The 12934-nt window shown below is 38.5% G+C and overlaps 5 protein-coding genes across 7 annotated transcripts; 3 read left to right on the top strand and 2 right to left on the bottom strand.

The window, feature by feature from the left end:
• Positions 1–196: 196 nt before the first annotated feature.
• Positions 197–1831, bottom strand: LOC116932027 (leucine carboxyl methyltransferase 1). The gene is made up of 6 exons (XM_032939732.2): positions 1657–1831; positions 1345–1576; positions 1093–1276; positions 744–985; positions 577–686; positions 197–516 (listed from the first exon to the last, which is right to left on the bottom strand). Exons 2-6 carry the CDS (start codon positions 1555–1557, stop codon positions 306–308), a joined length of 960 nt encoding a protein of 319 aa, XP_032795623.2. The 5' UTR covers positions 1558–1576; positions 1657–1831; the 3' UTR covers positions 197–305.
• An 89-nt stretch (positions 1832–1920) lies between these two features.
• On the top strand, positions 1921–3737 carry LOC116932025 (DNA polymerase delta subunit 3). Its single transcript, XM_032939728.2, has 5 exons — positions 1921–2147; positions 2217–2272; positions 2323–3182; positions 3258–3434; positions 3496–3737. The coding sequence occupies exons 1-5, from the start codon at positions 2076–2078 to the stop codon at positions 3675–3677; spliced, it is 1347 nt and encodes a 448-aa protein (XP_032795619.2). The 5' UTR covers positions 1921–2075; the 3' UTR covers positions 3678–3737.
• A 340-nt stretch (positions 3738–4077) lies between these two features.
• Positions 4078–5975, top strand: LOC116932026 (diphosphomevalonate decarboxylase). Of its 3 annotated transcripts, none has more exons than XM_032939731.2 (8): positions 4078–4117; positions 4366–4443; positions 4505–4575; positions 4647–4761; positions 4842–4976; positions 5044–5363; positions 5430–5600; positions 5661–5975. In XM_032939731.2, exons 2-8 carry the CDS (start codon positions 4371–4373, stop codon positions 5919–5921), a joined length of 1146 nt encoding a protein of 381 aa, XP_032795622.2. In that variant the 5' UTR covers positions 4078–4117; positions 4366–4370; the 3' UTR covers positions 5922–5975. The 3 variants fall into 3 exon arrangements, with proteins under 3 accessions (XP_032795622.2, XP_032795621.2, XP_032795620.2); XM_032939730.2 differs by having other exon boundaries at positions 4091–4226; XM_032939729.2 differs by lacking the exon at positions 4078–4117 and adding an exon at positions 4124–4301.
• On the bottom strand, positions 5860–8209 carry LOC116932024 (general transcription factor IIH subunit 1). Its single transcript, XM_032939727.2, has 9 exons — positions 8028–8209; positions 7597–7967; positions 7279–7525; positions 7077–7215; positions 6908–6998; positions 6719–6848; positions 6453–6653; positions 6231–6382; positions 5860–6167 (listed from the first exon to the last, which is right to left on the bottom strand). Exons 1-9 carry the CDS (start codon positions 8179–8181, stop codon positions 6003–6005), a joined length of 1650 nt encoding a protein of 549 aa, XP_032795618.1. The 5' UTR covers positions 8182–8209; the 3' UTR covers positions 5860–6002.
• Positions 8210–8252: 43 nt separating this feature from the next.
• On the top strand, positions 8253–9551 carry LOC116932029 (transcription initiation factor TFIID subunit 11). The gene is made up of 4 exons (XM_032939734.2): positions 8253–8407; positions 8472–9059; positions 9137–9233; positions 9313–9551. The coding sequence occupies exons 2-4, from the start codon at positions 8499–8501 to the stop codon at positions 9438–9440; spliced, it is 786 nt and encodes a 261-aa protein (XP_032795625.2). The 5' UTR covers positions 8253–8407; positions 8472–8498; the 3' UTR covers positions 9441–9551.
• The last annotated feature ends 3383 nt before the right edge of the window (positions 9552–12934 follow it).

The following is a 12934-nucleotide window of genomic DNA, read 5'->3' as shown; positions in this document are numbered from 1 at the left end:
CCTGCGTGCGCAACCTAGGCTTCCTGGGTTCCTGTCGACAAAGACTTAGCAATAATCTGATTATCAAGGCCTTTTATGTTTTATCGTTGTTCATACATTGCTGACACCCCTAGATAAAAAATAGAAAATCGGGAAACATGAATGGCTAGATAAAATGAAAGAGAATAAAAACACATAAACCTGTTAACAGCGGAAATTGTTGGTAACATCAGTCATTGAATGTTTCGTTTACTCTTCATAGGCAGGTATATGACATTTGTCAACTAAACAGCTTTTAGCACACGTTTTTTCTCTTTTTCTCACCATCAATCAATGGTCAACAAGTTTAATTTTAAATCGAGACTATCTTTCCATGCCACACAGATGCAGTAATGATGAAAAAGCTGATCCAACAATTCTTTTTCATCAAGAAATTCAATTTTTTCTATCCTTTGAATTTCGACGGGTGATATTAGACTGTGATAGACTTGATTCATCTCTAACGCTCGGGCTCCATCCCATCCATTGAGAATAAATCTTTAAAATTAAAATTAAAATTAGTTGACTGTACATCAAAACATTCTGAATTTTAACTACCGGTCTTCTTGGCTTTTCAGTGACGCGCAGGCCTCTACTCCTGCTAGAGAACAGCCCCTTGATCTCAAATTAGATAGCATGACATCCCCAAATCTATCAGTCATGTTGACCTAAACAAAGAAGGATTTAGATTTTCAAATCTATGTACTCTCTTTCCCATTGAATACCTGCTCGTAATTGATACAGAAAGTGGTAGAGAATTTGTCCGCAATAAGTTGCAAAAGGGCATGGCTGAATTGTATGGGCATATAAACCAAAACACACTCGAAAAGGAAAAGAGTCGGCACATTGTATTCCATTGAACACTCCGCAAGCTTGGACTCTACTTCGGATAATTTGCGGAGATCAGCCGCAGCCAAATGATAGACCCCAGAATGCAATTCACTGGTGCTGTATCTTATTTCCTCATCTGATAGAAAGATTAAATTTTTTTTTAATTCTTTACACGTTAATCTAAGAATAAAAAACAACAAAAAAAAAGAAGAAAAATGAAAAAGAAAAGAAAAACATAGATACCATCAGAATGGAGTCCTCGGATCAACTTGTCATTATTCCTAATGTAGTGGCATTTGCGAGAAGTAACATTTGCAAAATCAATTTCTACAAACTTTTTCACAGATAGACCAGCATCTAGCAACTTCCAGTACAGGGTGTCAAATCCAGCTCCAAAATTTACAATTTGACAATTTCCTTCCATAGCCTTCATATGAAGTGCATGTTATAGTAGGGTAAGCAATGCCTGTTTGTATTGGATGCTATCAATGATACCTTAATAAATTTTTCAATTATATTTGTGATGCCTATAACTCTTGCAAAATAACCACGGTTTATTTCAGGTGTTTTCCTTTCAGTGCTTCGTACCAGAAGAGGCAAGTAAGGGTCAGTCCAATATCCCAATTGAACTGCAAACCTTTTGCAGTGGCTAGCATCGTCGTTTGTCGAGCGGACCGCTTCATCTCCGTCCAGATTATGTTTATCCATAAACAACACGAATCGTACACTGGTGAACGAACGTGGAAAGCTTTATTTTCGACGAACTTCTACGTTCTAACTTTTTTGGGGAAGGTCACATTGGCTTACCTGACTATCAAAGATTTTGGGAATGCCAAAGGCTTAAAAAATATACAGTGGCGAAACTAGAAACCCTTGCTCGCTTTGGGATATTAGCTTATTTTGCTAAAGTAAAGTTACCAGATATTTTTATCACTTTAAGTAGCCGATGATAAATTCATAAACAAATACGCTTTCCCGGCTGCCATCTTTGTGCAGAAGCGTACATTCTACATTCGAGATTATTTCACCACATTTTTTAGAACGTTTACAAAAGTGATACATTTTCAATTCAAACAGGAAATTTTATTCTTGTATGTGTTTTTGTCATCCTCTTCTGACAAATATAACGTATTTTTAAAATCGACTATAGTGTAATTTAATCAAAATGGCAATCCAGAGATAAAGCGTAAATAATGGTTTTTTGAGGCGGGAAAATAACAAACAAGATGGCAGATCCGTCAGACGTAGATAAATTGCTGGAAAATGTGGAACAATTTGTCAACGATGAAAATAAGATAGTAAGTATGTCGCATGCATGCCTTTTGCCGTATTTAGTGGTAAAAATCCGTGTATATTTCTCTTTTTAGGTGACTTATGAATTTCTGAGCCAAAACTGCGGGATTCACGTGAACCTGGCAAAGACGTAACATATTTTTTTTCTAACAATAATATCTAATGTTAACAAAATTTTAGTGTTTTAGAAAGATATGTTGAAGAGTTGAAAAAGAAAAAGAAGGATTTACTATACCAGGTTGTGTATAGCTTGGCTGGATATGTTGGCAAAAATATTAGATGTCTGCTCGTCAAAGACACGAATCTCAAAGAAACAATATTAAAGCTAGATAAAATCATTTCACTTCATGTCTACAGTGTTCAGAAAGGAAAGTTGGACACTCTTAGCCTTCTGTACAATAGCAACCTTACTGAATTCAAGAAAAGTATTCAGCAGTGTTGTAGCCAAAGTGGTATTAGCTGCCCTGCAGCAAAATTGAAACCTCATGCAGAATTGGCCACCAATAATACTACTGAAATAAAAAAAAATGTAGAACCAGTAAAGCCTGAACATGCTATGTTGAAGAAAGAGGAAGAAAGCCTGGATGCTAGCTCTTCAAAATCAAGCATACATAGTGAATCCCACCTAACAATCCAAGATCCTTTAAAAGCAAAAGAAAAGGCATCTAGCAAGTTACCTGCAAAAAAACCAGTTGGAAAGCCAGCAATTGCAGCATTTTTTGCTAACCAGCAAGCTATAGGAAGAGTTAATCCTGTCAAAGAAGAAAAGAAAGAAGCTGTTGAGGAAATAAAAAAATCTGTGAACGGCAAAAGGGTAGTTCGCGAGCCCAGTGATGACGAAAGTGAGAATAAAGATATTAACGTAGACGCCATAAAAACCAGTAAGAGATTCAAACTATCGGAAGAAGCAAAACCCGTAAAATTTCACGAAACTAAAGCAAAAAAAAACGTAAGGAAAGCGAAACAAGCAAGCAAAACTTCCGAGAAAACGCAACGCAAAAGGATCCAGCAGTTTTCGGATTCCGAGTCTAGCGGTGATGGTATGTTCCTTACCCTTCCTCAATAATCTAACTGAAACGTTATTTCCTGTCGTATTATTCTTTCACCGCAATCAGATGAAGAGGAGCAGGACATTGTTCTTTCTAGCCCGGAGATGCCAGCACAAATGCCTGCTCCGATGTCCGAAGATGACGATGATGTTCTGAACGCTACCGTTACTGAACCGAGTAACAATCCTAAACGTAGTCGAAAGCTGGTGACCAAGGCTTACATGGATAAAGATGGCTTTGTGGGTATGGTGTTACAAACTTTTTCCTCTTTGAGTTTCCACCATTTACTTTCAATTTCATTTAGTTACGAAACGAGAGTATGAAACTTGTGAAGAAAAAGAAATACCCGAACCTACTCCTGAAGTTAAAGAAAAAGAAAAATCTAAAGAAATTCCCAAAACAGATACGCAAGCTTCAACCAAACACCCATCTCCTCCTGGAAAAACCAAGCAAAAGTCCATCACTAGCTTTTTTACGCGTAAATAGCCTCACTATTTGGCCTTGCGAAAATTCAAATTCTATCGAATACATCATGTAAAAAACAAATATAATCTCGTATGTTTTCTTTGTATCGTTTGTTTTTTCTTTTCTTTTCAGTTAATCTGGGTTTTGTTTCACATTGGAGTTATCCGGGGTTTTTTTCACGTAACATTCCCTAGAATAGAATTCACGTTGTCGAAGCCCCATTGAGTGCCGGGTCAGGAGGTTTCTTTTGAATTGAGGAATATGAAGTATAAGATGAGTTCACGAGATTGTTGTCTTAGTTTTTGTAAGTGCTGATAGCGGAAACAAATAACAAAACATAAAAGACGAAGCATTGTTGCGCTGTAACGCTTTCAAAACAAAACTGAGCAGTTCTTTAGTACTTATAGTACGCACAACAGATGGCAGAGTTCGATGTTGATCAACAACAGGATTGAAAACAGGTAAAAAGACTGTTTTGATGGAACAACCGGTAAAACAGCTAAAACAAGTTACGTTGTGAAAGTCGGCCAGCACAAAACTAGAAGTAACTTTGGAACTCCCAGTCCAAAGGTGGTTACAAGAAGTACCTTCTGAGAAAAAGGAATTGAAATTGCATTTGAAACATTCAACTTTATAATTATAATTGTATATAGTTTAATGTAGTATAAATGGTTCTGTTTCTTTTTGTAAGTTCTAATTTTTTTTTAAGGCAATATGAGCGCGGATTCCCCTAGAAGCCAATCATGCACCTGCATTGCACCCATCAACATTGCAGTGATAAAATACTGTAAGTTGAAGACAAATAAATAAAAAAATTTATTCATGTTTTTTCATCTTCTTAAAATCAGGGGGTAAAAGTGATGAAGATCAGATTATCCCCTTAAATGACTCTATTTCCCTGACTCTGGATACTGATTATGTAAGTATAATTTGGCAATCCTTCTCAATGGTACCTGCATAATGTAGCCAACTTTTGCTAATTTTGTTTAGATGTACACTAAGACCACTGCCACAATTAGCACTGAATTAACCAAAGACAGCATTATCCTCAATAATGAAGAAGCTTCTGGGGATGGAGTGCGTTTCCAAAATTGCCTTTCTGAAAGTAATCCTTTAACTCTTGCACTCCAGAATGTTGTCAGCTAGAACTTGAACAGTATCATTAACATTTCAACATAAATTCAGTTAGAAAGCTTGCAGCTTCAAGTAAACATGCCTCAACTGTTGAAAAATCTAAACTGAAGGTGGCAATTGTTTCCCAGAACAATTTCCCAACTAAAGCTGGCTTGGCATCTTCAGCTTCAGGCTATGCATGCCTAGGTATGGACTATGGATAATAATTGAAAATTTTAGTATGCTGGGAATATCTTTTTTTTTTTCTTTCTAGTATTTACGTTGGCTCAACTCTTCGAGCTGGAATCTCACAAATCCGAATTGTCTGCTCTCGCAAGACGTGGATCTGGATCTGCCTGTCGGTCCTTGTTTGGTGGATTTGTCCAATGGTTTCATGAGTCTCAACCCTGCGTGGCAAGGCCAATCGCTGAAGCGGAACATTGGCCCCAGTTGCGTTGTCTGGTTGCTGTGGTCTCGAACACTAGCAAAGCTGTCGGCAGCACGGAAGGAATGAGCAGAAGCGTTAAAACAAGCAAACTGTTAGAATATCGCATCAAGCATGTCGTCCGAGACAGAGTTGAAGAAATGAAAATGGTACATTATGCTTTCTTTTTTTTTTTTTTTTATAGATTGTTACAGTTTTTCTTTTTTTTTTATTAGGCTATTCTTCAAAAGGACTTTGTCAAGTTTGCTGAGCTGACTATGCAAGATAGCAATCAATTCCATGCAATTTGCCTTGACACCTATCCCCCACTATTTTACATGAATAGCACATCGCAGGCTATTATCCAGTTGGTGCATCGCTACAACGAGATTAGACAAAATATTAAGGTAATTTTTTAGATTCTAAATCCGAAAAAACAGCTAGGATCCACTGTACTTTTCATCCAGGTGGCATACACCTTCGACGCCGGACCAAATGCCGTGCTTTTTATGGAAGAAGCTGAACTTAATCGTTTTGCGTCTGTGTTTCACTCCTTCTTCGGGTCTATTCCACATGAAAGTTTTTTCAGAGGAAAGGTACTTGATCCAGTGGATTCAACGAAAGATGTAGAAGCTTTAGGGCCAGATAATGCGTTGAAAGGCCAGGTTCAATATACTATTGTATGCCATGTTGGTCAAGGCCCCAAAAACATTGACCCAACAGGTTGAATTATTCAAATACACTTTACTTTAGAGGCTCGCTTTATGCGTCCATAAGCTGAACTCATCGATTTTTGCTTGAAAGACACATTACATTGAAGACACGACAGTTCGTGGCAATGGGCGCCGTTCAGATAATTGGGAATGTTTTCTTATGGCTGCTTGGAGTTGGAACCTTAAGGGCCTGATAATATTTTCGGCTTCACTCGACGTGCTTGCTTGAATGAGCTTCTGTTCGTAGGGAGTCAACTTTGCCTGTTTAATCAAAAACAATAATTCATCATGTACAGATATATTACAACTTATAGGGATATATACTTGGTTGAATTTATGAAGGGCATCTATCATTCGATTGGTCTTCTGAACTAGTTCAGGTGTTGATGGAGGAAAGGCAGCCCAAAAATGTTTCAGAATTTCACTAAGTGAGACGTATAGTTCTTTTAGTTCTTTTTGTAGTTCGCTCGTCAAGTCTATGAATGTCACAAACTAATGTCATAAAAACGTTATTCTCCTCAATTAATGATATAGAAAATTTCATACGGATCGCCGAATTTGGTTGAGGTCCTCGCATTAAGGAGCCACCAATGGATAGTTCACCTAAGACGGTGACCGCCGTGGCGGAACTGAGTACATCTAAGGGGTTATATCTATCGCCTCCTCCACGCATCCATCGGCCTAGAATAGATTTGAAGGTATTCGAATCAACTGCCAGCCCAGTAGACGATCCGTTTCTGTTGACGCCTAAACATGACGAGGTAATTCGGGTAGCATAATATAGAATGCACAAGGAGAATGTATGATAAAACCTGCTTGCGAGGGAACTGTGGTGGGAGGTCCGTTAAGGTACCTCTCAATACGGCACAGATTCAATTGGACGTTAGGATTTGATTCACTGGAATCCAAATCATCATAAGTTAACGCCTCTTGTAACCTCATCTGCACGTAAAAAGAATAGGTTTCATAATTTCAAATTTTTTAAAGTTATACTTCCATACCCTCTTTGGCGGAGCGGCTTCGACAACAGCAGGCTCAGCCCCTGCTGCTTGTTCAGAAGCTTTTAAAACTAAGATGGAATGCTGATTAAACCTGAAATCAAATATTTTCAGACAGGAACTCAAAAAAAAAAAAAAAAAAAAACAGACATACAAATAAAAGATGTTTTACCGTCGAATCATGTTTTGATGGGCAATATTGTTTATTTTGGCGTTGGATGGGGTTCCTGAGGTTTCGTCTTCTACATCATTCAGCGCCGTTAGATCCAGAAGAGGATCGTTGATGGCAGTTGTTAAATCTTGTCTTAATACTAGGGAAACCATAACCAATCTTTTTCAAGAAGACGACTGATATAATTTTTCACTTGGGGTACCTTGTTCGTCTTGTTTGCCGCAATCCGTAAAAAGATCTTTTGTATCATTAATATTTTTGTCACGGTGCAAGTAATGGGATGAGAAAAACTTTTTCCAAAACTCTTCTTCTGTCATTTTGTTTGGCACACACTTCAGATGTTTTTGTTTTACTGATGGGTAGGTTCTGAAGATGCTAGCCATCACATCAGATGTTAGTAGGTACCTGACCCCACCGTTGCAGCCATCTGTTTGAGGTTTGATATCAGCCTAAACAGAGACAAAATACTTTGAAAACTACACACATAGAAATTTTAGTATAATAATTCTTTTAAGAATACCAAGAATGAAGCTGAGATGCCAACATCTTGCTGAGTGGCATTTTTAGTGTCTTGTTGTTGTTTAATGAACTGTGTTGCATAATCAGACCAAAATTCTTCAGCAGATATGACATTTGACTTTACAAGATCCATGTACAGTTGACGATACTGTGGGTTTTCAGACAGAAAAAGTTTTTTCTCTTCCAGATCTTTGTTAACCATTCTTTTGAACTTGGGTAGCATGAGTTGAAGTAAATCTTTCACTTTATCCCTGTCTGCCATTTGCTCAGCTTGTCCTGATGGATTAACAAATTGGAATGTTGTTGCACTTCCATCATGTAGGCAGACTTGCAACTGTACTTTAGGTTTCCCCTCTGGAGAAATCTTTTGGGCTGAAAAAAGTTGATGAATGAAATGGGAATCTCAGGTAAAGCAATAGACATGCAGCTTACTTTTTATATCTGAATATTTGTGGGATACATTAAAGCTGTCTTTATTACCAACCATCCATCCTAGCCTTTCTGACATCAAATACAATTCTCCTTCATTTTTCTTTAGTTTTACGTGGGGCACTAACAGGAGAATACTTTCCGATGATGAAGTCATTTTTCGAAAAATAAAATGTGGTCGAAAGATTCGTCTGCTAATTAAAAGAGCCATCTGTAGTTTTCCTTAAACATTTCATATTCAACTGCAGAATTGTTGTTTTGAGACTTTTGACAGCTGAACTGTCCCAGTGAAATCAAGTCGAATTTTTTAAATCCTTATAAGAAACTTTGCAAATAAAAGCAGAGCTAATTTTCTTCGTCAACCCCTTCATTTGAACTCTTAAGTAAGCATTAATATTTCATTTGATCATGAATGGGCATGAAATAACAAAAAGCCTTAAACCATAGATTGCTGGAACAAGTAATTCAAATAAGATGGACATGAATGTTTCTACTGGCTCTATTTCTGAGGACGGTGAAATGAGCGATGTTAACATCACTCATTCAAGTGATATTGATGACGATGACGGGGGACAATCGACAACGAGGAACTCTTCTGTTTCTCCTTTCAAAAACAGCTCTCGCAGAGAAACAAAACAGAGAAAACAGGTTTCTGAATCAGAGACAGATTATGATGAAGAAAATGGAGAAATGGATCCCCTTGCAAGAATGCTTTCCACACCAACGCATGGGGATGAATCCAATGAGCCACCAGAGAAAATTCAGAAACTTAATGATGAAAAGAAAACTGAAGGTGAATTTGTAATGCCCAAGTCATCTCCAATGTCTTCCTCAGAAACTCCACCACCAACCTCTTCACCTTCAAAAGAAAGTGAAAAAGAAGCAGAACGGAGAGCTGAATACAGAATGAAAAGAGAGGCTGAAGAAGAAGAAAGAGAAAAAATGCAAGTTTTAGTATCCAATTTTACAGAAGACCAGTTGGACCGCTACGAAATGTACAGACGATCGGCTTTCCCAAAAGCAGCCATCAAACGAGTATGTTTGTCTAAATTTAACTGCAATACAAAGCACTCTTTATTAATCACGTTCCCCCTTTTCTTGATGGATAATAGTTGATGCAAACCATTACCGGCTGTTCAATATCTCAAAACGTGGTCATCGCAATGGCTGGCATCGCCAAAGTTTTCGTCGGTGAAGTAGTTGAAGAAGGTACGTTTCAAATATGCAGCAACAGACTATTAAATGCGGTAAAATGCGTGGGAGCTTACTTTGAATATTCTTATCACAGCTCTTGACGTCATGGAGCAATGGGGTGATAGTGGACCACTTCAACCTAAACATTTGAGAGAGGCCGTCAGAAGAGTGAGGAATCGAGGAGGCATCCCGGGATCGAAACCGTTCATGAAAGTCCTTTGAAACTTAAACTTACAAAAATCAACTACCATGGCAGTGTCATTTATCTTTTGTAACTTAAACTTTGGAATGAAAAACGTGAAAAATAGAAACACTTGAATTCTTTAACGTGAATCCGACCTACATCTACAAATTTGGTATCGTTTGAATTCGTTTGAGGCGCCGCGAAGTGATGAATTTCTCTTCCATACACAAAGCTATAATAGGAATGAATGGAATGGTTTAACATTACATAGCAGAAATACGAGAGTGAAATTACGTGAGTGATGATGGACGAATCACACTTGTGTACACTAAAACGCCTTCAGCGTGTGGACGAAGAAAGCCTCCCACGCGTCCGGCATGTATGAATGGCAGTTGATGGTGAATGAATGAACGATCGAAGTAAAAAAGCTATCAACATAGGATAAATTTCATACCAAAGAATGAATGGCCGCCTAGCAACAGCCATCGTCCATGAATGGTAAATGGACATGCAAACGTGGGAGTGAAGTTGAGCGGAATGCGTGGATGGGCACGGTGCCATCGTCCAAAATGAAAGCAGGGAATTGAGACGAAGCGCATTGGAAGCATTCGTGCATTTATGCAAAACATACACACAAGCGCTTTATTACGAATAATTTCAGCATCGCCTTCTTGTTGATTGCACTTTGCTCTCCGACTGCAACGAGACTTGGTCTGAGAATTCTCTAAATTTCTTATTGCTATTTCTTATTCCGTCTGCTTTCTCCGGAGATTGACTTAACTTTGGATCCATTTTTTTTTCCTGTGTATTTGTATTTCATTTACATCTTTTTCTATGCATGGATTCATTTCCCACGGCAAGCTGGATAAGGATGTGATTTGTCATAGGCGATTTTAACGGGGAGGACATCACGGAAGAATTCACCGAATTGTCTCTTCGGAGATACAGTACGTTCATGAAAGATTTGAATGAATGAAACCAGTGAATACGCTCATATGAAATGGGTAGACTACTAGTAAACAGAGAAGAAATGCGGAATGACAGAAAATAGAAAAGGAATTCACGACGTGACTAGCTCATAAGTCTTAGAGGATCACTGAACTAGATCAATCCTATCCTTTGCAGGAACGGAAATCCAAGATATTTGGGAACAGACATTGGATCCGTCGCAATCCATTACTTAATAATCGACGCGCTAACCAAGTCAACTTAAACCCTTTGGTTTCTTGTGTGGACGCGTTCCACCGGGTTAAAGTTGGCCGCATAAAACTACACGCGTATGTTTAGTCTACCTCTACACCAGAATACCTCACGCACTTGTTATAGTACAGCAATGCGTCACCTAGTGAATGATAAATGAGTTCAACAACTTCGGCCATAGGAAAGTGTGTATTGTGGATTGTACTAGTGCTTCTCATTTCCCTGATGGATGGATCTTTCAATGCCAGTGCGTGCTGGCATAGACGACGATGTCGCTGGCAAGTCATCGTATATCACGGCGTCTAATTTTATCCATCGTAAGTAACATTAGAAGATGAGAAATGATGATACACTAACGGTCTAAATTGTACGCCTACTATCGAATGATGTGAGACTTTGTTGCTTTCTTTCAATTCATAAATCGTGTGCAGCCTGCTCCATTTCTTCCCAGTAATAAATCTACTAGCAGTGCAGTTCCTTTTCGCGCAAAAGTAAACTACTCCTTAAGAACGGTTGTTCTTATTTTTCTCTAGAAAAGCATTTGTCTGGCACGTGAGGCAGATTATGTCTAAAGGTCATTCAACTTTTCTACTGTAAAATAAACGAGAAAGAAATCTACTGCCCCACGATTTCCGTACTTCTTCTCAGCAAACAAATGGATCCCACCCCCCCCAACCCCCGGATGAAATCTATGAATTTAAATTTTTTATGGAAAATAAAGATTTAATATAAGAAACACTTTACATTTTTGGTTTTCATTTAAACATTTTCGTCGATGAGTTCATTACCCCCCATAGTGACGGACATGGAAAGTTCGGATTTTTTTTTTTAGTACTAGGATGATTTGTTGTTTCTGCCTATATGCCTCTCATGATGAATCGACGTTCATGTCTGTCCAAATACCTCTCTATGCATACGGACGGGCTCCGCTATATATTAACACGTGCGTTGATGGATAGAAGACTTGGCCGTCGAAATATTGTCAAGTAATGCCAGAGAGATGTAGAGCACATCGGGACACGTTGAAATGTGGCCACCCTCACTCTGGGGAAAGGGGAATAAATAAACAAAGAAGGAAAAAAAAGGTTAGCGCAGGCACTGCGTGTGTACAAAAGAAAAGGAGTCATGTCCGTCACAACAATGCAGAAGGAGATACAAGAACAGCATGTGAGGAAGCGTTCAAATATTTTAAACGAAAACACATAGGTGGTTGCTAAATGCAGGATGTTAGGTATTTGTTATCTACATAGCCACAACTATTTACGTCTAATACGTAGCCACACCTAAAGACTTGCTAGCATTCGTCCTACCACCATTTGCTACCCGTGCAGCGCGTGTGATCGGACACTGTCAGCCAATGTCGTAAAAACAAGCGCCTGCATTTCGAAGAATTTCTTGACTGAGACTTGGCTAACGGAGGAGAGAAGAGAGTGAAGAAAACAATAACAAAGAAACAACGACACTTAAAAAAGAAAAAGAAACACTCACATTCAAAGATCAACGATATTTGTTCAGTTCGTACCGGATGACCTCTGTAGTTCTGGAACACTAAAACAGGGGAACACGGAAACGTCAAGAGAAAAAACTCACTGGCAGACGAAAATAGGACGTAAAAGGCAAAGCGTTGTTGTCAAAGAGAGGACAAACAAAACAAAACAAAAAACCTAAAGGGATGAAAGATCCGTAGGTTGTACGGTGTAGGTGGAAAAGCAAAGCCGACATAATGAAATCATAAATCATTGGTTAAACACAGACGAAGAAGAAATGGTTCGAGTAAAAACATAGCCACTGAAGGATTAACAACAACAACATGGGTCAATGTAATTGTTCGTCATGTCTAACAAAACTCGTATCGTGAATATTTATGTGTTTGGATGAGGGGGCTACGAACGGTTAATGGGCAGGAGTTGCAGGAATTTGCAGTTCAAACTAAAAATATTTTCACGTCAGCCACTGTAATAAAAATAGCCAAAAAGTCGTAATATAAGAGGCAAAGGATTATCTATCTTTTCTTGCAGCAGATTGAATTACCTTCAATGTCATATATTTTTTTTGTCTCCAGTTGTCCGCGCTGCAAAGGGAAAGTTTGCGCCGCAACGTATAGCCTAACACTTGTTGACGCGTTGATGTAACAAGAGCCCAACGTAACGTCATTGAGAAGATGCCCAGAATTACGTTTTGCATTAAACATGGTTGAAAACTAGAAGACAACGGAAGATAGCGAAACATGACACTCAATAAGAATCATCGCACTGTTATTCGCAATGTTTTAAAATAGGAAAAAGTGGGATGGTCTTCTGACGAAATATAATAGGCCTAACCGGTTGTTCAT

This window comes from Daphnia magna, linkage group LG10, assembly GCF_020631705.1.
Source record: "Daphnia magna isolate NIES linkage group LG10, ASM2063170v1.1, whole genome shotgun sequence".
NCBI classification, from domain to species: Eukaryota; Metazoa; Arthropoda; class Branchiopoda; order Diplostraca; family Daphniidae; genus Daphnia; species Daphnia magna.
This window is presented reverse-complemented; position numbering and strand designations above follow the sequence as displayed.

Excerpts from the sequence above, each read along its gene's own strand:
- LOC116932027 (XM_032939732.2), bottom strand. The coding sequence starts at position 1,557 with ATGGATAAACATAATCTGGACGGAGATGAAGCGGTCCGCTCGACAAAC. Across the intron at positions 1,277-1,344 it reads TAATTGAAAAATTTATTAAG|GCTATGGAAGGAAATTGTCA; the intron begins GTATCATTGATA and ends CTTCATATGAAG. Across the intron at positions 986-1,092 it reads CCGAGGACTCCATTCTGATG|ATGAGGAAATAAGATACAGC; the intron begins GTATCTATGTTT and ends TCTTTCTATCAG.
- LOC116932025 (XM_032939728.2), top strand. The coding sequence starts at position 2,076 with ATGGCAGATCCGTCAGACGTAGATAAATTGCTGGAAAATGTGGAACAA. Across the intron at positions 3,183-3,257 it reads TTCCGAGTCTAGCGGTGATG|ATGAAGAGGAGCAGGACATT; the intron begins GTATGTTCCTTA and ends CACCGCAATCAG. Across the intron at positions 3,435-3,495 it reads GGATAAAGATGGCTTTGTGG|TTACGAAACGAGAGTATGAA; the intron begins GTATGGTGTTAC and ends AATTTCATTTAG.
- LOC116932026 (XM_032939731.2), top strand. The coding sequence starts at position 4,371 with ATGAGCGCGGATTCCCCTAGAAGCCAATCATGCACCTGCATTGCACCC. Across the intron at positions 4,762-4,841 it reads CCAAAATTGCCTTTCTGAAA|TTAGAAAGCTTGCAGCTTCA; the intron begins GTAATCCTTTAA and ends ACATAAATTCAG. Across the intron at positions 5,364-5,429 it reads GAGTTGAAGAAATGAAAATG|GCTATTCTTCAAAAGGACTT; the intron begins GTACATTATGCT and ends TTTTTTTATTAG.
- LOC116932024 (XM_032939727.2), bottom strand. The coding sequence starts at position 8,181 with ATGACTTCATCATCGGAAAGTATTCTCCTGTTAGTGCCCCACGTAAAA. Across the intron at positions 7,526-7,596 it reads GCATCTCAGCTTCATTCTTG|GCTGATATCAAACCTCAAAC; the intron begins GTATTCTTAAAA and ends GTCTCTGTTTAG. Across the intron at positions 6,168-6,230 it reads CCCTTCATAAATTCAACCAA|GCAAAGTTGACTCCCTACGA; the intron begins GTATATATCCCT and ends TTGATTAAACAG.
- LOC116932029 (XM_032939734.2), top strand. The coding sequence starts at position 8,499 with ATGGACATGAATGTTTCTACTGGCTCTATTTCTGAGGACGGTGAAATG. Across the intron at positions 9,060-9,136 it reads CAAAAGCAGCCATCAAACGA|TTGATGCAAACCATTACCGG; the intron begins GTATGTTTGTCT and ends GATGGATAATAG. Across the intron at positions 9,234-9,312 it reads CGGTGAAGTAGTTGAAGAAG|CTCTTGACGTCATGGAGCAA; the intron begins GTACGTTTCAAA and ends TTCTTATCACAG.